The sequence below is a fragment of the Hypanus sabinus genome, chromosome 3, assembly GCF_030144855.1.
Source record: "Hypanus sabinus isolate sHypSab1 chromosome 3, sHypSab1.hap1, whole genome shotgun sequence".
Lineage (NCBI taxonomy): Eukaryota > Metazoa > Chordata > Chondrichthyes > Myliobatiformes > Dasyatidae > Hypanus > Hypanus sabinus.
Genome location: NC_082708.1, coordinates 160371197 through 160398155, shown reverse-complemented (window position 1 = coordinate 160398155; position 26959 = coordinate 160371197). Strand labels below are relative to the sequence as shown.

At 45.5% G+C, this 26959-nt stretch overlaps 1 protein-coding gene across 5 annotated transcripts in view; it reads left to right on the top strand.

The window, feature by feature from the left end:
• The window catches only part of rufy3 (RUN and FYVE domain containing 3), a 69635-nt gene that overhangs the window by 3907 nt on the left and 38769 nt on the right, over nt 1–26959 (top strand). For 2 of the 5 annotated variants that reach the window (XM_059965474.1, XM_059965478.1), the window contains exon 2: nt 15279–15469. The exons of 2 other annotated variants lie outside the window; for them this stretch is intronic. In XM_059965474.1, coding sequence (XP_059821457.1) covers nt 15292–15469 — 178 coding nt within the window. In that variant the 5' untranslated portion in view covers nt 15279–15291. Of the gene's footprint in view, nt 1–9212; nt 9446–15278; nt 15470–26959 lie in introns of all 5 variants that reach the window. One more of the 5 variants, XM_059965475.1, reaches the window with a different exon arrangement.

Below are 26959 nucleotides of genomic sequence, written 5' to 3'. Positions count from 1 at the left end.
CAGCAATTATTGCCCATCCTGGACTACCTTTAATAACGTGGCATTGAGCTTCTTTCTTTAACTGCTGCAGTCCTTCTGATGAAGGTGCTTCCACCGTAATTTTGGGATGAGCATCATAGTATTTAGACCCAGTGTTAATGAAGGAGCAGTGGTATATATTCAAATCAGTATGGTGTGTCACCTGTAAGTGATGATGTCCTCTGTAACTGCTGCCTTGCGTTTCTGGTGTGGGAGGTGCTGAATGATCGTCAATGACAATACTATGAGCTAATCTGTCAGCTGCACACAGAGACTGGTGCTGGGCTCTGAGTGTTCTGCCCAGCATCAGACCATTTGGTGATTCTATCTCACATCTCTGTCCATCTTTCCCCCTTGACCCATCCTTCCTGTCCTCTCTCCCTTGGTCTCTTCAGCAGGTAGACAAATCAAATGTAAGATCTATATGAGGTAGATTGGGAGATCAAGAATTCAGCTTCAGCATATGAAAAGTTTCATTCAAGAGTCTTAAGAGCAGGATAGAAGCTCTCCTGGAGCCTGGTGGTCCATGCTTTCAAGCCCTTCTATGTTCTGCTTGTAGGTGAGGCTAATTTGTCTCGGACTGAGCTGTGGGCACAACACTCTGCAGTTTTTTTGTGGTCTTGGGTGAAGCAGTTGCCTTACCAAGCTGTGATGGGATGTTTTATATGATGCATTTGTAAAAGTTGGCAAGAGTCATCGGGGACAAATTTCTTTATTGTTCTAATGAAAGAAAAGTGTTAGTGTGCTTTCTTCGCCATAGTGTCAAATGTGATTGAATTGCACCAGTTACTGCATAGGACGGAGGGTTTGGAGCCTTGGTTGATTACACCCCTTGTGTCTGGTGAAAGGTTGTTGGGTCATATGATGTCCATCCCATCTTCTGTACTGGGGTTCATATCTAAGGGAGTTAGACAGGAATATTCCAGTGTCTTCATTCCCCTTCTAGTCTAGTTTTTTTTTTCCCTCTTTAGGTCTAGTGCAGGCATGGGCAAACTACAGCCCGCGGGCTATATGCGGCCCGTTAAGCTTTTTAATCCGGCCCGCAGAACTTGATGAAATTATATTAATAAACCTTGTTAACGTTTTTTCCCCGCAATTCTGGCGTTTTCCCAATAGATGACGCACTCTATATACATTGACCTTTGTTGAGGTGCAGCGTATTACTCCACATTTGCACTTTACTTTGTGACCTTGTGGCGACCCATTTCCTGGCACATCCGAACCGGCTCACAATTAGCCAGCGTTCCGGCTAAGGGAGATAGCCTGCGGGGATTTGCGAGCACAGAACTCTGCATACTGGCGCGCTCTCACTGTTCTGTCATTGTGCGGGTCGTTGTTGAGTTTTGGCACAGGGGACAATTGAATAAGAAGGAGCAGGACAAGTAGACCTGCATCTCCTACCGTTTTTGAAATAAAGACAGTCAGGAGGAGAGTGATGATGATAATATCTTGAAGGATAACAGAATTTTCAGTGCTTTAAAATAATAACTGTTACTATTAAAAAAAGCTGTATTTTATTCATTTAATTTTCAGTGTTTTAAAAGTCATTTCAATAAATAGCTAAATACCATGGGACTTCAAAGACAGATGTTGTAATGCATTTGTTCATTTTCAATTGAAATTAAAGCACATGTTTTCTACATATCCCATGATATTTTATTTTCTCTTATGAGGTGTATTACCAAAACACTCCTTCCATCTGCTCCTGGTCCGGCCCCCCTGTCAAATTTTAGAACCCTTTGTGGCCCTCAAGTCAAAAAGTTTGCCCACCCCTGGCCTAGAGGATTAGAACCAGCCAGAGGGTTTGGGATTCAGGGAATTGGGTGGGACATCTGAGGGTTGTTTGGTGCGGAGGGCAGAAGTGACGTGGAGGAGGGAGAGACATGTGAGGGAATTGGCCAGAAGGGCTCAGCTCACTTCTCTTGGGCACACTAGAACAGACTGAAGTGGTAATGATTTATGCATGAGCATCTTTAGTGCTGGTAACCAAAGCTGACTATCTACTCCAGTAATATCACTCCAACGTTGCCTGTGTGGGAGTCCTCCGTGCACCTGCAGTTCATATCCTGCCGGTAGATTTGTCTCACTCGACATCCTGTTGCTTTGGGCAATTTAGTACTGTGGTAACAGATGGCAGACATTTACGTTGCATTGCTGTAGTTGATGTGGATCTTAACAAAAAAGCCCTTTTCACTTTTGTTTTACAAAATTAGTTGTTTCAGGAAAGTATAACAGGAAGCAAAATCACTGTTAAAGGAAGTAAATCTGTAAACTACCTTTTCATACTTCACTAAAGACATAAAATATTTTATTTAAAACAAAGAATAATTACTGAAATACTGAGCTGGTTAGGCACATTTGTGGAAAGAGAAACCATTGATGTTTCAGGTTTTGATCTGTATTTACTTCAGAATTACATTATCTCTTTTTTCAATATTAATTTGATATTAAGGGTTAGACAGTGATTTGTGAAGAAAGTTTTTCTTCAGTAACAGTGGTCTCAGCTCCTTTGTCTCCGCCATATCTGTTCCCGGGATGAGGCTCTCCTTTCCAGGACATCTGAGATGTCCTCCATTTTCAAAGAACGGGAACACCATTGATGCTGCTCTCACCCACATCTCCATTTCCTGGACATCCATGCTCACCCCATCTTCCCACTGCCTTAACAGGGTTAGAGTTTCTCTTATCTGCACCTACCACCCCATGAGTGATGATCCACATCCAACGCATCATTCACCACAACTTCTGCCATCTTCAGTGGAATCCAAACACACCTTGCAGTCAAGATAGAGCCTGTGTACAATGTTCCTACAGTCAATATCTTCTGTCTCGGCCATGAAACCGTATATTTCACTTCCTTTGTCCTTTGCATTTGTCTTTTTTTCATCTTGAATGTGATTCTGGAACTGTTGGAGTCTGTGGTTTGCTGTTTGGAGATTATTTGGGTTCCAGCGCTCTGCAGTCTGTGAGAGGGTTGGGGGAGGCAGGGGCAGCGTGCGTGAACCTCATGGCACCAAGGCTTTCAGCCGATGTTCGACTCCATTTCGCCAACTAAAGCTTCCATTGTTCGCCCATTAAAGCAACAAGGGAGATTAAAACATCGAGGCAAATGAGGAAGCTTGGGGATCATTTGGGATCTTCATCACTCCACGAAGATTCCAGGAGGCAGCATGTGTGGACTTCATGGTGAGAAGGCTGCGGGACGTGGCGCAGGCTGTTGTTCGACTCCATTTTGCTGATTGAAACATCAAGACAAGTGTGGAAAGTGAGCACAGGCTGCTTGTGTTTTTATCAATCTGCTACAGAGATGGAAAGGTCTGCCACTGGCCCCGGAGAGTGTTGCTCAGGTTTTCTGCATTTTGGAAATGGACTTGGACTATAGACTTTTTTTTCAGTATTATAGTCTTTTTATAAGACTGTGTTTTTCATCTGATTTTTTTTTTGTGTGGGCTGAGAGATTTGGGGGTTGATGTGCCTGTTCTGTTTTGTTATTTTTTTCGCATGGTGTGAGAGATTTGGGGATTAGTGTCTGTTCTGTTTTTGTTTGTCTATTTTGTACAGGAAGGGGGATTTGATGACTGATGATCGTGCTGCCTTTCTTTTCCCTCTTGGTTTCATGGTTATCTGGAGAAGAAGATTTTCAAGTTGCATACTTCGATAATAAATGAATCTTTGAACCCTTACCTTCACCCCACTATCCTCTTTCTGCAAGGATTGTTCTCTCTGTAATTTCCTTGTCCATTTGTCCCTCCCCACTAATCACCCCTTTGGCAAGTGGCAGAAATAGCACACCTGCCCATTCACCTCCACCCTCATTCCATTCAGGGCCCCTTCCAGGTGAGGCAAAACTTCACCTGCAAATCTGTTGAAGTTGTCTACTTTGTGGCCTTCTCTACATTGATACTTCCCCCAAGCTATCAGACTCCTCAATACCCAGAGCCTGGACTGATACCAACTTACTACCCTGTTGTCCTGTTTATTATTTATTGTAATGCCTGCACTGTTCTGTGCACATTATGCTGTCCTGGGTAGGTCTGTAGTCTAGTGTAGTTTTTTTTGGTTTGTTTTTTAAAATAGTTGAGTCTAGTTTTTGTACTGTGTCATGTAACACCATGGTCCTGAAAAATGTTGTCTCATTTTTACTATGTACTGTACCAGCAGTTATGGTCGAAGTGACAATAAAAGTGACTTGACTTGGTGAGACCCAGCGTAAAGTGTGGGATCACTTTCTTGAACACCTCCATTCCATTCATAATAAGTGGAATTTCCCAATGGACAACCATTTTAATTCCTATCACCATTTCCATTTTGCCATGTGGGTCCATGATCTCCTCTTCTGCCAGGATAAGGCCACACTCAGGTTGGAGGAGCATATTCTGTCTAGGCAGCCTCCAACCCAATAGCATGAACATCAATTTCTTCAGGTAAAATTCTTTTTTTCCCCTCTACCCTTCCCTCTTCTATTCCCTGCTCTGGTGTCTTAGCACTTCTCCTCACCTGTCTGTCATCTCCCCCTAGTGCCCCACTGTCCCACTTCTCCCTTGGTCCACTCTCTTCTATCAGAATTCCTTCTTCTTTGCCTTTTTCACTTGCCACCTCCGAGTCTTTTTCTTCAAATCCCCTCCCTCACCCACCTGGCATCACCTATTGCCTTCTAGCTTGTTCTCCATCCCCTCTCCCTTTTTATTCGGGCATCTTTCCCCTTCCTTTGCACTCCTGGTGAAGCGCCTTGGCCTGAAAAGTCAACTGTTTATTTGTTCCATATATGCTGCCTGATCTGCTGAATTTCTCCGGCGTTTTGTGTGTGGCAGTTCTAAAATAGTTTGTCCCCTGAAACAATTTCGAAGTTCAAAAGTTCAAGGTACATCTATTATCAAAGTGTGTATACTACGTACAGCCTCAAGATTTGTCTCCTTACACACACAGCCACTAAACAAAGAAACCCAATATAACCAATTTAAAAAGGTCGTTAAACACCCAATTTGAAAACAATAAAAGTAAGCAAATTGCATTTGGAACTGAAGTTCAGAGCCACGAAGCCAGTCATCACTGCAGCTGATTCAGGAGCTCAATAGTTGCAGGCCACAGCCTCAGTTCAGTGCAGAGGTGAGTAAACCCCACGGAGCAGTGAGCTGAAATGGCCTGCCCTGACACCCTGACCTTTTTAATCTGGACCGGCACTCTTAAATCGTCCAAACCTCGGACCATTCCTCACTCTCCTGCTCTTCAGTTTGGCCTGTACCTAACCTTTCCAATTCGGCCTGGCACTTAAATCGATCAAACACTGGGTCTTTCCTTGCTCTCAGGCCTGGGCCCGGGCCCCACCACCTCAACTCTGCCTCACCTTGGCTCTGCTGCATTGAATTGCCTTCAAGTTGGCTCCTGCACTGGCTAAACAGTGGCACGTTCCCTGGTCCCCAGGAGCTTGGTTTGCAACCAGGGTAGAATGTTGGTTGCTTATTGTGGAGCATGCAGATTGTATCTATACAATATGGTCCCACAAACAAAATGATGTAAGTGGCAAATTTAAGTGGTTCAGTTGTGGTCGAAGGAAGAGCCGATGTCCTCTGGAATTCTGGATGTTGACCTTACTTGTGGAGTGAAGAGATCAGGTAGAGTGGCTGACCTCTCCATTCCCTGCCGGAGTCTTGATCTGTCCGTCCGACCCTCCAAGTACCACAAACAAGTGTGTGTCAACAACCATACCCAATTGGCGCTCGAGATTCTCTGCACTTTAGAGCCTTCCACAACCTCTGGACTAGCCAAGGCTCCTTTCGCCCAATGAGCATTTCGTATCTCTGTATCAGTTACTCAGCCAGTGCATGGTGAGAGCCCACAGGCAGCAATATGCAGAGAGTGTGATGTTGGTGCAGGTTATATGTTGGACGTCTGTGAGTCAGAGGTAATGCTGTTTATAACGACAGCAACCTTGGGCACGGCACCGCTCGGTGTACAAGAGTTAATGAGCTGTGTGCTGACTGGGATCCACTGGTTTATGTTGCATTGGTCACTCTTGTTTATTTTCCACTCCTTCTGTTTCAGGTTTCTGTCACACTGCTCCTTAACATCTTGTGACACACCGCCTCTCCCCACTGGGTAATATCCCAACCCTTCCAGGCATTGAATGTCAACCATACCCCTCCCTGCACTGTGACACTCCACTCCCCTCCATCTCCTGACACCAGCTCCCCTGCACTGTGACACCCCCTACTCAAAATATAATTTAGCCCCAGTGACGTCGTCATTCTTGGTGGTAGAAATGTGCAAAATATTCCTTCATCCAGTGTATATATTCACTCGAGTTATGTGGCTTTGTAGGCGAAGCCAGCATTTAATTGCTCTTGGAAACGGATGCTGAAATCTGTAGCAACACACAATCTGCTGGAGGAACTCAGCATCTGTGGAAGGAAAGGAATCATCAACATTTCGGCTCGAAGCTCTTCATCACGACTGTTATTGATGCAGGGTTTTGAACCAAAATTTCGACAATTGCCTCTCTCCTCCGCCACCCCCCACCACAAATGCTGCTTGACCCAATAAGTTCCACAGATTGTCTGCTGCATTAATTTGCCCATCCCTGATTGTCACTGAGAAGGTGGTGGTGAGTTCCTATCCTGAACTGCTGCAGTATTTGGGCACAATGTAGTTAGGGAGAGAGCTACAGGATTTTCTGACCCAGCAACGTTCAGTGATCAGCGATATATTCCCAAGTCAGGAATTAGAACCAGAATCATTATCATTGGCTTCTATGACATGAAAAATGTTGTTTTATTTTGTTATTCAGGGATACAGCACGGTAATGGGCAGTTCCAGCCTTAAGATCCCACATCACCCAGTTACACCCATGTGACCAATTAATCTACTCACCCAAGGGCTCCCAACCTTTTTGACGTCATCATTAAGCAAGGGGTCTGTGGACCCCAGGTTGGGAACCTCTGTACTACCCATATGTCTTTGGAATATGGGAGGAAACCGGAGCTCCTGGAGGAAGTCCAAGTGGTCAAGGGAAGAACGTACAAACTCAGGAATTGCCATTTTGCTGCAGCAGTACATTGCAAAGACATAAAATTACTATAAATTACAGAACTAAATATTGTAGAAAAGACAAATGAGGTTCATGGACTGTTCAGCAATCTGAAGGCAGCTGCAAGTAACTATCCTTGAGTTATTAAGAGTGATTTTTGCAGCTCCTGCACCTCCCTTCCAATGGTAGTACTGAGAAGAGGGTATGTTCTCAATGCTGAGGGTCCTTAGTGATGGATTCCACCTACCTGAGGCACAGCTTTTTGAAGATCTCCTTGATGGTGGGAAGGGTTGTTCCTGTGATGGAACTGGGTGAGTCCACAACGCATTGCAATGAGATAGAAGGGCTGGTTGAGTGGTGTCACAGCAACAATCTTGTACTTAGCCATGAGGCCAAGGAACTCATTGTGGACTTGAGGAAGAGGGAATTTGTCATTGAGTGAGCGGCTTCCCATTTCCGGGCATTAACACCTCAGAGGATCTATCCTGTGGTCAACACATTGATGCAGTCATGAAGAAGCCAGTACTCTACTTCATTTGAAGTTTGAAGAGATTTAGTATGTCATAAAAGACTTGCAGATTTCTATAGGTGTATGTTGGAGAGCATTCTGACAGGTTGCATCACAGTCTGATGTGGAGGCTCCAATGCACAGGATTGCGCAAGGCTGTGGAAGGTTATAGACTCAGCTATCTCCATTATGGATATGGACCTCCCCAATATTGAGGACATTTTCAAGGGGTAGTGCCTCAAGGGGGGCAGTATCCTTCACTTAATATCCTCACCATCCAGGACATGGTCTCTTCTCATTTCTACCATAGGGAAGGGATTACAGGAGCTCAATGATTTGGGAACAGTTTCTTCCCCTCCACCATCAGGTTACTGAATGGTCCATGAACTCTATGTCAGTGATGCACTTCTGTTTGCTTCTGTGATTTATAAATTTTTGCCTTGCTGTCACAAATCAACAAATTTCACGTCACACGTCAGTGATAATAAATCTGATGCTGATTCTTGTTCATCCTTTTGCTGCTCTTGTCTCTGGTTGGTAAAGGTTACGGTTGTGGGTCTGGGTTTGGAAATGGGAGCACCATTACCAGAAAGACTACAGCGGTTCAAGAAGGTGGCTTGCTCCCACCTTCTTGAGGATGATTCCAGATGGGTCACAAATAGTGGCCTTGCCAGCAGGTCTTGCGAACCTGGGAGCACAGCAAAGTTTAAAGGCCGGTGATCCTGGAAGTGACACATTCCCATGAGTTAAGTAATCACAAAAAAGCTGCGCTAGAAACCTGAAAAACATGAATATCAGGTGCCACAGCAGAGTGAGTCACATTTGTTGGGAAAAGAAGGCCAGGCAACTTTCAGAATGTGTCATATGGCCTAGATATTTAGGTGAAGCCATTGTAACCCAGCAGGAGGTTATGTGAGGCTCCTGTTGACAGTGATCTGATTACACTTTCTTTCCTCAATCTTGCCCGCTGCAGTGCCGTATCTCACTCTTCTCCCCCCCCCCCCCCCCCCCCGCAACAAGCTGCTCACAGGAGTGGAGCTGACCCTTAGAGCTGATAGGGAAACTGAAACTGTTCAACCCCATGGCCATAGTCTCCTGGGTCTCAGTGTTGGAGCTGTAACAGCAAGCAGATGATACTTGTGTTTGCCCCACCATGGTTTCCTTACCATCATCAACCATTTCACTGCAGTGCATGCATGAGGGAACGAGGCATATACTCAACATCTGAATCCTTCTTCAAGACAAATATGTTATTTCAAGGAACGGTCTGTTGAATCTTCACTGCATGCCCACTATAGCAATTCTATCCATTTTTAACTTGGTTGGAGATTTCTTATTAATCTCTCATTCAGAAGATGGCACTGATGACGTGGCAGCCTTCCCTTGGTAAAGTCCTGGAATGCCAACTGGAACTGTGGTCTTGAGGTGTGTTAAGTGGGACTTGATCTCTCAGTATTGTGACTCTGCTAAGTGTCTGATCCATCATTGCCTTGTTTGTCAAGAGTACTGGTAACTGTTCCCTGCACTCAGAGTTTGGATATTGGTTCTTTAGCTGCATATTCACTCAGAAAGATGAGGAGACTTCAGCCCATTAAGCCCCTGCTGTTCCTTTGTTTTCCCAATAAGTCCCACTCTCCTGCTCATTTTCTCTCTTTATTTCAGTCCCTTTGGAGCATTCCTGTTGAACATGCCCCCACCATCCTTCCAAACAGTGCACCCCAGACCAGAGCGCCTACTGCTGGAAAAGATTCTCCCAGTGCAGGGTTTCGACCTGAAACATTGACGGGTCTGCAGCCCTCCCACAGTTACTGCTCCATCTGCTGACTTCCTCCAGCAGATCTCCTCCACTGACCTCTGGTTCAATTGACAACTACAGGATTGTGCAATAGTCTTGGGTAGGTATATTAATTATTTATAGATATAAATAAATTATAAATATATATATATATATATATATATATATTTATAATTTATATATATAGTGCTTAAGACTTTTGCAAAGTACTGTATAATTTTGTGAGATTACTGTGCAAACTTAAAGCACATGGTATTTGGGGTATGCTATTGATGTGGATAGAGAATTGGTTGGCAGACAGGAAGCAAAGAGTGGGAGTAAACGGGACCTTTTCAGAATGGCAGGCAGTGACTGGTGGGGTACCGCAAGGCTCAGTGCTGGGACCCCAGTTGTTTACAATATATATTAATGATTTAGAAGAGGGAATTAAATGCAGCATCTCCAAGTTTGCGGATGACATGAAGCTGGGCGGCGGTGTTAGCTGTGAGGAGGGTGCTAAGAGGATGCAGGGTGACTTGGATGGGTTAGGTGAGTGGGCGAATCCATGGCAGATGCAATTTAATGTGGATAAATGTGAGGTTATCCACTTTGGTTGCAAGAACAGGAAAACAGATTATTATCTGAATGGTGGCCGATTAGGGAAAGGGGAGGTGCAACGAGACCTGGGTATCATTGTACACCAGTCATTGAAGGTGGGCATGCAGGTACAGCAGGTGGTGAAAAAGGCAAATGGTATGTAGGCATTCATAGCAAAAGGATTTGAGTACAAGAGTAGGGAGGTTCTACTGCAATTGTACAAGGCCTTGGTGAGACCTCAGCTAGAGTATAGTGTGCAGTTTTGGTCCCCTAATCTGAGGAAAGACATTCTTGCCATAGAGGGAGTACAGAGAAGGTTCACCAGATCGATTCCTGGGATGGCAGGACTTTCATATGCAGAAAGACTGGATCGACTAGGCATATACTCACTGGAATTTAGAAGATTGAGGGGGGATCTTATTGAAACGTATAAAATTCTAAAGGGATTGGACAGGTTAGATGCAGGAAGATTGTTTCCGATGTTGGGAAAGTCCAGAACGAGGGGTCACAGTTTAAGGATAAAGGGGAAGCCTTTTAGGATTGAGATGAGGAAAAACTTCTTCACACAGAGAGTGGCGAATCTGTGGAATTCTCTGCCACAGGAAACAGTTGAGGCCGGTTCATTGGCTATATTTAAGAGGAAGTTAGATATGGCCCTTGTGGCTAAAGGGATCAGGGGGTATGGAGAGAAAGCAGGTACAGGGTTCTGAGTTGGATGATTAGCCATGATCATACTGAATGGTGGTGCAGGCTTGAAGGGCCGAATGGCCTACTCCTGCGCCTATTTTCTATGTTTCTATGTTCTGTACTGGTGCCATAAAAAAGAAACAAATTTCATGATATATGTGAGTGATGATATGGGTCTGTATTGTGGGCTGAGAGTGGGAAGCGAGCAGTGAGAGGAGAATCACAGTTGGGAAGATGGGAAGGGAGAGGGGTGGGAGCAAGAAGCTCCAGAGAGATGTTCTGTAATGATGAATAAACCAATTGTTTGGAATCATATGACCTTGCCTGGTGTCTTGGAGCTGGGTGTGTGTGCACGCACGCTACCCCCTGTCCAGGCACTCCTTCTCTGCTACCTGTCTGACCCACCACCTGCAGTGCTCCCCCTTGCCATTCGAACATCCTTTGCTCCTGCCAGATTGACTCCTTTACTTTCTGCTCCTCATTGGCAACTACAGTACTGTGTAAAAGTCTTAGACACCCTAGCTGTATATATCTGTGCCCAAGACCTTTGCACAGTCCTGTAGGTAAAACCTGCTTCCCTTGCTTCTTTTTCCTGAAACTGTAACCTTTCTTTTGTCGGCACCCTTCATGTTGAACTATATTTAATAGATACCGTTCTTCAGCTTCTCATTCTGGTAAACTTCTCCAAGATCTCCTCCCAAGATGTGGGATCAGATTTGGACTCAATACTCCAACAAAGCTACATAGCTTAATCTTGCTTAGTGTTCAAGTTTACTGTCCTCTGACTGTGTGTACACAGACACACACACATGCACACGAGCACAGGCAGACACCCCCCCCCCCCCCCAAAGTGAAACAACATTCATTCCTCCCGGACCACAGTGCTCCCACAAACTATATACTGTATAACACACGGCACATAAACTAAAATGTTGCCATAAATAAGTTTATAAGATGTAATTCAAAATGCACGTAGTGCGCAGCACGAGTAAACAGTGAACAGCTCACTGTCCTAGTGACGAGACCTCAGTGGTGGCAGGGTATTCATTAGTCTCTCAGCTTGAGGGAAGAAGGTTTTACCCAGTCTGGCAGTCCTAGTTCGAATACTCCTGTACCTTTACCTTGACGGTATTGTATTAAGGAGATGCTCGGAATTGGTAGGGATCCTCAACAATGCTTCTGGCCCTTTGCCTGCAATGCTGCTGGTAGATATCACAAACAGGGGGGAGGGAGACCCTGCTGATCCACCTGGCAGTTTTCACTATCCTCTGTAGGGTCTCGCCGTGCAGTTTTTGTACCACACAATGAGGCAGCCAGACAGGACTTGTTGGTACTTCTGTAGAAAGTTGTTAGAATGAGATTGGGGAGCCTTGCAAGCCTCAATCTCCTCAGTGTACTGTGCCTGCGATCTGTCTGTGTTGTTCTAAACATCTTTATCATCTTGCCTCATCTGAAGCTCTACATATCCTCTGAGTTCATCGTCCTGCCGTTTGCCTGATGTTACAGTGTGAATTGGGGTTCAGTGTTTTGGCTTTCCCCACTCAAAGGCAGAGGTAGGTTTGCTTCACCATGGTAAATGCCAGTTCGGTGGTATCTCTCTCTCATCCTAGGGAGCATGGCAGGTAGAGTTCCTGCCTCACAGCTCTGGTAACCTGGTTCTGGTACTGTCTCTGTGGAGTTTGCATGTTCTCACTGTGACTGTGGGCGATTCCCCTAAGTGCTCCAATTTCCTCCCACGTCCCAAAGATGTTTGGGTTTGGGGTTACAAACAGGAGAAAATCTGCAGATGCTGGAAACCCGAGCAACACACACAAAATGCTGGAGGAACTCAGCAAACCAGGCAGCATCTACGGAAAAAAAGCATAGTCAACCTTTCGGACCGAAGTGAAATGCAGGGAGAATAGGTTTCGGGGAATAATTCTTGTGAGCCAAAAGAACAAAATGGGCTAAATGGCCTCCTCCTATGACATAAGGGAATATGGAATTTCCCATTAACCTTCAAACCTGTTCTAGAATTGCCAAGGTATGGAAGTCGTGTAGTGTGGATACAATATGCAGCATGATTCTGGTGGGCTGAAGGGCCTGATTCTGAGAGTAAAATTCTGTGACACAGCACAGAAACAGGCCCTGTGGCCCACATGTTCCCTCCGACTTCCAGCCCATCTACTCTAATCCCATTTGCCAGGATCGGACGCAGAGCCTCCAATACTTGCCTTTTTAAGTTGTGTCTAAATGTTCCTATGTAGAGCAATTGTATTGACACTGAGTTCTGATATCAACCACCCTCTGTATGTTGGGGGTGGGAGTACCCCATGAGTGGCCTTCCTCTCACCTTAAGCCAATTCCGTCATGTTTTTTATACCCCACTATGGGAAAAAGGTTCTGACTCTTTATACTGGCCTTCTCCTGTCTTGCATTCTCGGTTCTGATGCAGGGTTTCAACCCGAAACATCAACAATTCCTTCCCCTCTCCCAGTAGAATCTGCAGGGTTCTTCCAGCAGATTGTTTGTTACTAAAGATTCTGACAGACTATCTCTGTCTTTTATAAGTTTATCTCCCCCCCCACCCCCCACAGTTCTCCCCTCCCACCCCCCACAGTTCTCCCCTCTCCAATCTCTCTCCACAACATCAGTCCAGGCAGCGTTCTGGCAAAATTGCTTTGCACTCTCAGCAGTGTAACCACATCCTTCTTATAATGTGGTGACCCGAACTACACACATCTTTCCGATAGTGCGGTGACCCAAACTACACACATCTTTCCTACAGTGCGGTGACCCAGACTACACACATCTTTCCGATAGTGCGGTGACCCAGACTACACACATCTTTCCTACAGTGCGGTGACCCAAACTACACACATCTTTCCGATAGTGTGGTGACCCAGACTACACACACCTTTCCGATAGTGCAGTGACCCAAACTACACACATCTTTCCGATAGTGTGGTGACCCAAACTACACACATCTTTCCGATAGTGTGGTGACCCAAACTACACACATCTTTCCTATAATGTGGTGACCCGAACTACACACATCTTTCCTACAGTGCGGTGATATGAACTACACACATCTTTCCTACAGTGCGGTGACCCGAACTACACACATCTTTCCGATAGTGCGGTGATATGAACTACACACATCTTTCCTACAGTGCGGTGACCCAAACTACACACATCTTTCCTATAATGCGGTGACCCAAACTACACACATCTTTCCTATAATGCGGTGACCTAAACTACACACATCTTTCCTACAGTGCGGTGATATGAACTACACACATCTTTCCTATAGTGCGGTGACCCGAACTACACACATCTTTCCTACAGTGCGGTGATATGAACTACACACATCTTTCCTATAGTGCGGTGACCCAAACTACACACATCTTTCCTATAATGCGGTGACCCAAACTACACACATCTTTCCTACAGTGCGGTGACCCGAACTACACACATCTTTCCTACAGTGCGGTGATATGAACTACACACATCTTTCCTACAGTGCGGTGATATGAACTACACACATCTTTCCTATAATGTGGTGAGCCGAACTACACACTGTTCTTGCTATGTGGTCTAACCAGAGCTTTGTAAAATTGCATCATAATGCCCCAACTCTTATACTGTGCCCTGACCTATGCATTTTTCACCAGCTTGTTTAGCTGTGTTCCTGTTTTCAGGGAAATATGAATGTGGACCCCTAGTTCTCTAAATATGAATGTGGACCCCTAGTTCTCACTGTTCAACACCACACCACTTATGTGCATGTTACCTGACTTCCTAAAATACCTCACTCCCACTTGTTGAGGTGAAATTCCATTGATCAGTAAATACACTGTCTCAATTTACCAACTGATCTGCATTCTGCTGTAGCCTAGACAACCTTTCCTCCGCATCAGCAGCACCACCAACCTTAGTGCCGTCTGCACACTAATTCAACATGCCTCCTGCATTCCCGTCCAAGTCTTCAAACCTGCGCTCAATATTATCACAACTCCTTTCCCTCCTGCTTATTGTCCCTCGCCTCCCAATTCCACTTGTTTTTCCGGCGTTAAGTATACGCTGAGTTGCGTGTATTTCCAGTTTTTCCCTCTGGATGCAGCTTTTGGAATTGACGGTGTGTTTGCGAACGCTGTTGTGAGGTCCGAGTGCGCGGGGAAGCAGGCGGACAGTGGATGAGTGAGTGAGTGAGTGAGTGTGCAGTTACTTGTGCCTGGGACCAGGAGGCATACAGCACCAATTAGACTCGCCGCCGCAGCATCCACGAAGCATCTCGGGAATTGTTTATGGATAAGGATCAAAGTCAGGTGGTGCTCAATGTTCAGCCCGGGGCTCGGCTAAGCCAGCCATTTTAGTTTATCCGGAATCTGCGAGGAGGGAAGTGGTTTTCCTGGCATCTTGGTCCAGAGCATGCTCCGTGGAGTCGCTGAAGCGAGTATCTGAGCATCCGCCTTTGCTCTGATTCGGCAGCGGATTGCAGTCGTGCAAACGGGCAGGGGCTTTGGCGGAGTTGTGCTGAGTCACCCTGCATCGCCCCACCGGCGGTGGTAACGAGGCATCCGGCGCTGCACGTTTCACGCCGCCCCCTCGCAAGGGAAGGGGGTAACTGGCCGGCGGCGGCAACAACAACAACACCACACAAAAAAGAAATCGCATCTCTGTTCTTGCAGCAGCCGAGTCATCATGTCTGACCTGACTCCTCAGAGTGACGCCCCGACTCCGACCACAGACAAGATCACCCAAGCCGCCAGGGAGACCATCTACCTGTGCAACTTCCGAGTGTCGGTGGACGGAGAGTGGCTGTGTCTGCGGGAACTCAACGACATCTCCCTGACACCTGACCCAGAGCCCAGCCACGAAGGTACGCTCATCGCGACCAGCACAGGGAGGCTAGATTAGACACAGCGCTAAACGAGCGGGCCCACGGGGATGCCATAATTGCAAATCTTATTTTGACTGACGCCCCGAAATCTGCTCCCTGTCTACATTGATGCTGCTGTCACGTTTTTAAAATGAGATTTCTATTTTAACCTCAGCTGTAAACCGAACCGTTATGCATCACATTGAAAGCCCGTTCAGACATTTTGAATAAATATGTGGGCTGAGATCTGTTGAATCTGGTCATTGTTAGTCTCACCTCGCCCCTCCGAGATTACCAGCCTCCTTGCGAATTGACAGCTGTTGCTATTGGGATTTTAAAAAAATAAAACGTAGTGTGGCCTTTTTATTAAAATGCCCATTGAAAGCAATGATGCAAATAATACATTTTGTATATTTTTAAAAAATCAAGTTGGCGACAGCCGATTGGATTTCCTGCGGCAGGCGATTTGGGAATACACAAGCGACAATGCAAAGGCGCTTTCATCTTTTGTGTTTGGGAGGGGCAGAGGCGAGAGGGACGCAATTGCTCCTAATCTGGCAGTCAGCGTCAATCATCTCTTTAGGTCTAGATATCTCGCCACCATCAGCATTAACGCTTTCACTCCCGAGTCCCTGCACACATCCCACAATCGAAAGCGCGACAACCCTGAGTACACTTCACAAAGGCTTCACTCGCGGTTTAGCATTTTTTAAATTACAAGGAGACGGGGTTGAATTAAGCTTCCTTGATTAAAAGCCCCATCTGTCAGGGTTGTCAATTTGCAAAGCCAAGTTGTGTTTTAAAAAAAAGCCAGTTAATAAAATCTTCCAAGATACCATGTCATGTTAATTAGATGCTGTTTTTTTTTAAAAAAAGAAGAAAAACAGGCTTTAGGACCTGGAGACATCTTGTTCAATTACATCAGATATCAGCTTAGTGTCAGTGCTGTATGATCTCAGAAGCTGTATCCCAGGAAGGATCTGAAGATTGCTAAACTGGTTTATTGTTGTCTTGTGCCCCAGGGTAGAGTGGACATCTGTACAGGTAATTCATCAGATCAGTACACTGAGAGGCAGAGCAGGTAATAGAATGCAGAATAAAGTGTTACAGTTACAGAGAAGTATCAGTGCAGGGAGACAATAGGTGCCAAGCCTTGATGAGGTAGATGGTGAAGTTCAGGGTACATGTTATTGTACAAAATGGGATATGATGAGGGCAGGTGTGTTCAGTAAAATGGATCCAGGAATTTACATTTATGGAGAGGCTGGGTCTAGGGGTAACACCTGGGGTGGGGGTGGGGGGGGGGGCGTTGTTCAGTCACGAGTGATTAAAGAAAATAGATCTATGTCTTGGAAGAATGGAGGATGCTTCTCATTGAAAAGATCTTGGGGGAATATGATGGAATAGATTCTTTCCCCAATGGTAGAATTTTGAAAGAGCAGACGAGGGGTGGTGATACAAAGCTGAGGGATGTAGGAACAGTACAGTAGGAGGTACATCCTTTGCCCTGGAGGGTTGTAGAGTCTGGATCATTGGGGAAAGATAAATTTGTGAAAGCTGAGGGATGAAGGGTGATGAACTGGCGATGAAGCCTGGTGGGGTCAGTCAGCCATTGTTGTATTCAGTGGTGAGATAGGTTTGAGAAGCTATATCTGTTCTTTATGTAGAACAGAGAAGGTTAAGAGGAGCTTTAATGGAGAAACTAACACCAGTAGTGGGGGGGGGGGGGGAATCAGTGACCAGTGGGGGCTTACTGTGAATGATTGTGACTGAGGTCACTGAAGGGGTGACGAGAGCAGGTTCAACAGGAACTTTCTATGGAGAAATTGTTGAGGACAATTTGTAGGGTCATGAAGACAGAACAGGGGTCTTAGACTAATGGGGAGTTCTTTCAAAGAATGAGCACTGGCTTTATGGGCTTGAAAGTCTTTGCCTTGTGCTGGGTCAGCACACTGCTGTCTCTCCGTGTCTGCTTGGGTTGATGGCAGAAAGAGCTCTTATTTGATTTTACTTCCCACCCTTTTGTGCTCTCACCCACTTCATTTCTTTTTCACTTAATAAAACCTTGGTCCCTCCCCTCCTTCAGTGCCTTGGGGTGATTGCAGAATGTGTTCTGGTATAATGTGGATGCATTAACTTTCCACAGAAGGGGAGGCTGAGGAAAAGTTACCCCCTACTCCAGTGCTTCCCTCCCCCCTTTCCTCCCTTTCCCCTTCTGGCCCTTCTACTTTTGCCTCATTCCCACCCCCCCACTCCCTATTACCCATCTTTGTCTTTCTCCCCCATCTGTTTCTGGTTCCATCTGCCATCCACCTCTCCCCTAAGTTCCCATTATCATCTCCTTAATGGCTTCCTGCATAATCCTCATTCCCCCCCCCACCTCTCCCCTAAGTTCCCATTATCATCTCCTTAATGGCTTCCTGCATAATCCTCATTCCCCCCCTCCCCTAAATTCCCATTATCATCTCCTTAATGGCTTCCTGCATAATCCTCATTCCCCCCCCTCCCCTAAATTCCCATTATCATCTCCTTAATGGCTTCCTGCATAATCCTCATTCCCCCCTCTCCCCTAAGTTCCCATTATCATCTCCTTAATGGCTTCCTGCATAATCCTCACCCCACCCCCTTTTTTTTGCCTGCATCTATCTATCATCCACCTGCCTTTCCCCACTAACCTGCCTATTAGCTTTCACCGTTTCACAGTCCACCAATCACCTAGGGCCTCTCTCTCTATTGGCTATCTCCCCTCTCCCATATATTGCTGATGCAGGATTTTGACCTGAAATGTTCACAGTACCTCCCCCTCTACCACAGATGCTGCTCGACTTGTTGAGTTCCTCCAATGGGCTGTTCATTGCTCGATGCCATCCAATCTATGCTTGCCCGTGTCTACTGCAACCCCTCCCTAAACTCCCTCCACCCCTCGTGTTCATGGGGATGCCACAGATTGTTAGTGGAGAGGGTGTTTCCAATGGAGGGAGTGTCTAGAGCCAGAGGGGACCAACTCAGAATACAGGGACAACCTTGAGGTCAGAGATGAGGAGGAATTTCTTTAGACAGAGGGTGGTGAATCTGTGGAATTCATTGGCTCAGACTGCTGTGATGGCTAAGACATTGGGTATATTCAAAGTGGGTTCTTGATTAGTTATTAGTTCTTGATTAGTAAGGGCATCAAAGGGTACAAGGAGAAGGCATGAGATAAAGGGGGAAAATAGGTCAACCATGATCAGTTGGTGGACCAGACTCAATGGGCTGAATGGCTTCACTCTGCTCCTATGCCTTACAGTTTGAATTCTAACAGTTGAACCCAGGGGCCTTCCCCAAGTTTATAAGCAAATATACTTTCAGTAGAGACTTCCCAGTAGAAGGTAAGTTGTTTGTTTGTATCAGCTTTTGGAGGCAGATGTGATAGAGGCTCTTAGATAGGCACATGAATATGTGAATGAAGGGAAATGGACCATGTGCAGGAAGAAGGTATTAGTAAAATGAAGTATCATTTCATTGAATTAGCTTGGCAGAATATCATGGGCTGAAGGACATTTCTTGTGCAGTATAAGGACAGGAAAGATCCTGCAGGCTTTGCCATTTATCCAGACTGGTGTGACTTTTAACTCCAATTAACCTCCCTTCATCACTCTTCATCCTCTTGACCAACCAGGTCTACTCAAATACTTCAGTCATGTTTCACCTTCCCAGCCGAATCCGGCAGAGATTCCCCTAATGAGGAAAATTCCTGATGTCATCCCCCCCAACCTAACCGTGCTTTGAGGTTAAGGTTAAATCCATTATCAAGGACATGCCTATGGGCGACAATACTGAGTCTGATTTGAGTCACTTAATTACTCATGTTTGAATTGCTTTTCATCAGTGAGGTAGTAACTGTTGCTGTCTCAGGCAAAGGTAGTCACAGTAATACGTACAGATTGGGAACAGGGAGGCCACTCAGCCCCTTGAGCCTACTCTCTTTTAATGAGATCATACTTGGTCTAAGTGTAACCTCACTCTACATTCTCATTCTTCCTTTCACTCCATTGCTTCAGGAACCTAGTTAGCTCAAAAATTTTTAAAGTCCTTGCTTCCGATGCTTTTGAGAAAAAGAGTTCCAAAGACACTTGACCCTACTGTGAAAATTTAGTCTCCTCTTTGTCTTAAGTGGCTGATCTATTTTTAAAATCTGGATTCCACACAAGAAGAATTATTCTCCCCACAGCCTCTCCCAGACAGGATCCATTAGATCTTTCCTGAATTATAGAGCACAGAAATAGACCCTTTTGGGCCACCATGTTCAGGCTGACTATAATCCCTCTCCTTTTTGCCTTCATTAGGCTCACGTTCTTCCACGGATTTTTATCCAGTTGCATTTCCAAGCACCCTTTTCTTAAATATTGTAGTTGTATTTGCCTCTACCACCTCCTCTGCTTCAGCGTGGGAAAACTTAACCCTCAGATCTCCTCCACTTGCACCTTAAACCTATGTCCTCTAGATCTAGACTCTTCACCCTGAGAAGAAAAGAACTCTTTCAATCCATTACTTTTCCAAACTCCTACAGGTACGAGCTTAACCTGTGCTGTTGCAAGTTGCCTGAAATAGCTGTGGGATGGTGGATGTTGTGCATTTCCACATTGGGGGTTTGCTGCCTGACTCTTGGTGAGAGGATGCAGTAGACGGGGCCAGCCTCTGATTCTGGGTGGATAGAACGTCAAGTTGGGCCCCTGACATCCAGCAACACCTGGTGGCTGTTCAGCACCTTCCCCTGTTGCACCTCCCTACGAAGAGCTTCACAGGAGACCTGCTGTAGAGGGGCCGGGAAATGTAGACAAAGAGCATCCTGATGGGGGAGGGCGGGAGAAGTGGAAGGAACACTTCTGGGAGGAGTTCTGGAGTTTTGGATGGGGGCCTCTGAAGGCATAGCTGCCAGTGAGAGCACGAAGTGAATGCCAGAAGGCCCTCCTCTTTTGGATGCACGCTAGTATGTCAGGACTGGCACTGAGAAGTCAGCATGGTGGAGGTGGACAGCTGAGAAGAAGGAAAATTAAGAAAGAGGCAAAACGGAGGACAAAAGTCAGTCTTTGTTTCTTCTCCTACGATCCTTAATATTTGTCTCCCACCACGTGAGTCCAGAGTCAAACATGAGGTAGCTTGATGAGCCTACATCTAGGCTGGAGGGAGCTGTGAGTGGGTGATACCAGCCATTTGAATTTCCCACCACCTCAAGGATGAACAGTGGGGATTTGCTATGTCTTGTGTTGGCATGGGCCTGGAACTTGCTGGGCACCGTACCTCTGCGGTACCTGGCCGAGGAAGGTGACAGCTTCAAATTGTGGATACTGTGACACTGATGCGAGGGTCATCCTCATTGTCCTGAGAGCCCCTCCCACTCTGGGAACTATGAACGTGACGGTGCATGGAACGGTTTTATCTTTGTCGATTCTCTTGGTGTCAACCCTTTTGCTGACAGGGCGCGTTGCCGGGATGCTGTAAGTCGAATCCATGGTTACCGAGGCAAGACCACTATTCTTAAACCTAATGCTGCAACTTTACCGAAAACTGGTTATGGAAGCAGGCTGTTGGGCCAGTCGGTCTCTGCTAGCCAAAATCCCAGGAAGTATTGCAGGTCTTGTAGTTTCTGCAGCATTAATAATACATAGAACAGCATAGTAGAGGTCCTTCGGTCCACGATGTTGTGCTAGTGTTTTGATGTACTCTTAAGATCAATCTAACCCTTTCCTGCTACACAGCCTGCAGTGTATCTATCATCCACGTGCCTATCTGAGAGACTCTTAAATGCTCCTCCTGTATTTGCCTCAAGTACCACCCCTGACGGGGCAATGCACGCACCCACCACTCTGTGTTTTAAAAAAAACTTACCTCTGTTTTAGCCTTTGTTTTCCTCAACGGCTGTTTTTTATGGTTGTTTTATTTGCATGACATTATCCCTTTTTTTCTTTTTATTTTTTGCTGCTCTTTGAAAGGCTCTTGGGAGGATTTAACAGTGTGGGTGGATCAGATGGAAAAGCTTGATGGGGCCGAAGGTGCGTAACAGCGTTGCTTCTCAGATCCTATCCTGTACCTCGTTTGGGGCCCCTGTCGTTGTCACATTCGCTAACCTCCTGTTGTATTGTTGCACAGACCTTTCAACAGTGCTTTTTCACAAATGTTGCACACTACATCACAGTCAATTTTAAAAAAAACCTTGTGAGGTAGCGTCTACTATCAGGAACCTGACACCTATTATTACTGTGATGATAACCAGGCACCTGATTCCAGGATGGGGACTTGGGGGTGGCTGTTTGCCTCAGGACTGGACATAATTCCCTGCACTCTGGGGGAAAAAGCAGCTGACAGATCTCTCATGTCAGCTTTGGAGATCTTGTTGCTTTGTTTAAAGCCGCGGTCTCAGAGATCCCTTTCTTGTGGCACCACGTACCATGTTCACAGAAGATACAGCTCAGTCAACTCACATGTGCTTGTAACATATAATGTTTATCCTATGTTCTCCGGAGACCCCTGGCACTTCTTTCCAGTGACAGCCCAACCCCCAGAGAGGCTGGTGTCTGGGTTTTGGGGAGTTTGGTATGGTTTAGAGATTCCAGGCAAGAGCTGTGTGCAAACAAGTATAGACCTGTATAGTACAGCACAAACAGAATGCTGGAGGAACTCAGCAGGTCAGGCAGCATCTGTAGAGAAAAGCGGGCAGTCAGTGCTTTGAATGGAGATCTGAATCAGTGGTGGAGCTTATCCTGTTACAAAAGGAAACAGTTTTAGCAGATCCTTGGGCTTGCGTTAGGTGTTGTTGCCCTTCACTTTGATTTGTGCAATGTTCTCTTTCTTCAGGTGAAATATTTGGGCTGCATTGGAAAAATAACTCACAACATTAAAATTGGGATATTTTAGACATGCAGGTTTTTCGGAAGGAATGTTTTATTTCAATGAACTCTGATTCTAAAGCATGTGACCTGAGCACCAAAACGCAGCTCTCTGAGAGTGCTACACCCCCTTGGCATTACTCTGGCAGTATTGCCTTGTACTTGGGGTGAAGCTCTGGAGTTGGACTTGACCCTGGAACCTTGGGACCCAAAATTGAGAGTAGACCATTTCTCTTTTGTGTAGGGCCAAGATCCAGGCAAACTACCAGTTTCTGCTCTCTTCCTCACTACCATCATTTGAGCTTCCCAGGTCTCAGTTCAAGGAATTCGTGATCTCTCCTCAACAACCTCCTCTTTCACCACATCTTTGGTCATCTTCCAACAGACTTGTTATCAAGATCTGTTGACACCCTGCTGGGGCACCCTGGTACGTGTTGCCCTTAATGTCATTGTACAAGGGGGAGGTTATTACAGTTTTGACAGTGCCTTGAGAAAATAGCTTTTGGTGAGCTGCAATCCCAAGAGATGACCACTGGTAAAATCAGTCAAGCCACTCTGTTGATCGAAGCAGATCTGTGCTTTGGTAGCACCAGACTTTCTTGGTCTTCTGACCCTTATCACTCACTGATGAAAACACTGGCTATTGTTGCTTTCTCAGGGCAGGAATTCCAGCTTTAATTTGGGAAGAGTCAGAGAACTACAGCACAGAAAAACAGGCCATTCTGCTCAAATCATTCATGCCAACCAAGGTGCCCATCTAATCTAGTCCCATTTGCCCCCATTTATCCCATATCCCTCTCTCCACGTACCTGTCCAAATGTCATAGAGTGTGGGAACAGGCCCTTCGTCCCAACTGGTCTATACTCACTAAGGTGCCTGCGTGAGCTGGGCTATTTGCTGCATTTGTCCCATTTCCCTTTGAACCTTTCGTATCCATTATTAAGGAAGTCCATTCAGGGCATGCCCTTTTCTCACTGTTACATAGAAAACCTACAGCACAATACAGGTCCTTCAGCCCACAAAGCTGTGCCAAACATGTCCCTACCTAGGCTTTACCCATAGCCCTCTATTTTCCTAAGCTCCATATAGCCATCCAGGAGACTCTTAAAAGACCCTATCATTTCTGCCTCCATCGCCACCACCGGCAGCCCATTCCACGCGCTCACCACTCTATGCGTTTTTAAAAGAAAACAAACCTCTGACATCTCCTCTGTACCTACTTCCACGCACCTTAAAACTGTGCTCTCTCGTGCTAGCCGTTTCAGCCCTGGGTAAAAGCCTCTGACTATCCACACGATCAATGCCTCTCATTATCTTGAACACCTCTAACAGGTCACCTCTCATCCTCCATCGCTCCAAGGAGAAAAGGCCAAGTTCACTCAACCTATTCTCATAAAGCATGCTCCCCACTCCAGGCAACATCCTTGTAAATCTCCTCTGCACACTTTCTATGGCTTCCACATCCTTCCTGTAGTGAGGCAACCAGAACTGAGCACGGTACTGCAAGTGGGGTCTGACCAGGGTCCTATATAGCTGCAACATTATTTCTCTGCTCCTAAACTCAATCTCACGATTGATGAAGGCCAATGCACCGTATGCCTTCTTAACCACACAGTCAACCTGTACAGCAGCTTTGAGTGTCCTATGGACTCAGACCCCAAGATCCCTCTGATTCTCCACACTGCCAAGAGTCTTACCATTAATGCTATATTCAGCCATCATATTTGACCTAACAAAATGAACCACCTCACACTTATCTGGGTTGAACTCCATCTGTCACTTCTCAGCACAGTTTTGCATCCTATCAATGTCACGTTGTAACCTCTGACAGCCCTCCACACTATCCACAGCACAGCAGGTAGGAAGTACAGAAGACTGAAGGTACACACTCAGTGATTCAGGAACAGCTTCTTCCCCTCTGCCATTCAATTCCTAAATGGACATTGAACCCTTGAACACTACCTCACTTTATTAATATATATATATATATATATATAATTTTTTTGCTTAATTTTAATCTCTTGAATATACATATACTGTAATTGATTTATATGTTTTTGTTTTTTTCTTCTAGATTATGTATTGCATTGAACTGCTTCTGCTAAGTTAACAAATTTCATGTCACATGCCGGTGATAATAAACCGGATTCTGATTCTGAAGTTGCTCAAATGGCTTTTAAACATAATTGTACCTGCCTCTGCCAGTTTTCTCCTCTGTCATTTCTGATCTCGCCAGCAGAGCAAGCGTCCCAGCAATAAGACACTACTAGAACAAGACGATATAATTTCTAATGACAATGTTAGCCCTGCTACTGCCTGGTACAAAGGGGGCATCTTTTAATGTTGTTATTGTACCTGCCTTCACCACTTCCTCTGACAGCTCTTTCCAGGGAGGGGGAAGGGGAGCATTATCCCTCAGGTTTCTATTAAAACTCTCCCCCTCACTTTAAATCTCTGCCCTCTAGTTTTTGATTTCCTTTTCCTGGGGAAAAAGACCCAGCCTCTCCATCATCTCTGTGCAACTCAGTAAATCCTGGCAGCATCCTTGTAAACCTTCCTGACATCATCCTGGAACCATTTGGTTGTCATTTAACGTTCCGGTGCAATTCCTGTACCTTTGGGTAAAATAGTCTCTCTCTATCTGACTGCCTGAATTCCATTCCCTGTTGCTTCTCTTCATCCTAACCTGTTAGCATTAACCTTCCTCTCAGTCACTCAGTGTACCTGTAACCTTGGCTGCTGTTCATCCGTTCTTCCCCTGGTCTATCCGCCCGCTATGTGGAGGAGTGACTCCATGTGTGTCATCTCTGCCCCTATTGCAACTTTTGAGGAGATGAGACCCTTATCAGAGCATCCCTTTGTGTGGCTACCATCTGCCTCAGCTTGAGTTCCATGGTCAGAAGCTGGAACTGAATGAGACAAGGCAATGCACAAGCACAAATATGCCAGAGGGGCCTGGGTGCTTGGAAATATTTACAGATGCCAGCTGCGTAATCCTGGTCAGCGTGGGTTTAACTCCTACATGATGTGTGCAAGGCTCGAGATTTCTTTTCATTCTCTGCACCTAAAACTAAAACAGCTTGCTAGATTAAATAATTGGTCAATTAAGAGTTAACTGTTGGGGTGTGGGATGGTGTTTAGCCAAGGACTTTGCAAGCCAGATGGATGTCACAACAATACTGTAACCTCATGATCCACTGCTAGTGCTTTGAAGGAGTAAATGTAAATTCCTTCACTGTCACTGGGATTTGAACTTTGGCTTGTGAGTCAGTGGTCTGCGCTTCCCAGTCACGTAGTGAAGTAACTTTATTGACATCCTCTGAAATATGTGCCAAATATCTTTTTAAGATCTACATACCTGAAGCTTCTCTGTGAAAATCTACCCGCTTTTATGCTTGGGATGCTTTTATTCTTTTAAGTACTGCAAAGCTTTGGTTTTATTTTTTTAAAAAAAGGTTCTGCTGTTAAGTTTCACACCTCAGACATTTTGAGGTTGAGCTGTTTCTGTGCAAAAGTAATTGTAAACCACAGCTAAATATGGATGGTTGTCTGTTACACAGATAAGTATGTTTCACCCTTCACTTTCACTTCTGCAATTCATAGGAGTTCTTTAGCACTGATGTAGGCCCTTTGGCCCATTGACTCCATGCTAGTTATCACCATCCATTACTGTAATGTTGTTACCCACTCCCTATGTTCCCATCAGCATCCTTCACATTGTATGACCCACTTGCACACTGACCTACACCTCTGTAGGATGTGGGAGGAAAGAAGGGTACCCACAGGAAATCCAGGTGCTGTAGTCATAGGGAGGACTCCACAAAGACAGCACCAGAGGCCATGGTTAAACCAGGACTCTAGCACTGTGTGGCAGTGGCTCTATCAGTTGTTCCACTATGCTGCCCAGTTCTTGAGCAATTAAATCAAAGTCAGTTTAATCAAGTATGTAATTAATGGCTAATAAACCCTCCAGCAAATTTGGGAGGAAATTCCTCTTTGAGATGTTGTGGAAATTGAGGGATCCCCGGCCGTGATGTAAACCTCTCCTCCAGTCCATCCTCTTGTAGCCTCGGTGTAGTGAGCTCAAGAATCCACAACCTAACCATCTCCTTATTTTAAAACCCTTTCCAAAATTTACTGAGCTGACTTTTAGTGACGTCCCTTCTTCGTTTGATTGGTCAAAGTGAGTTTGATACTGCTCTGATAAGACCAGAAGACAGAAGCAGAATTCGGCCCATAGAGTCTACACTGCCATTCCATTTAATTAATTAATTTATTGATTGAGCTCCAGCCCTTTGAGCCTCACCGCCCAGCAATCCCCCATTTAATCCTAGCCTAACCATGGGACAATTTACAATGACCAGTTAACCTACCAACTGCTACATCTTTAGACTATGGGAGGAAACCAGAGCACCTGGAGGAAACCCAGGCCATTACGAGGGAGGATGTACAAACTCATTACAGGCAGCAGTGGGAATTGAACACGTATCGCCTCTTCCATTGTGCTAACCACTACATCAGTTTTTATTATCCCTCTCAATCCCATTCTCCTGCCTTCCCCCTCTAACTTTTGATGTTGTTACTCCATTATAAATGTATCCAGTGACTTGGTTTCCATGGCTGT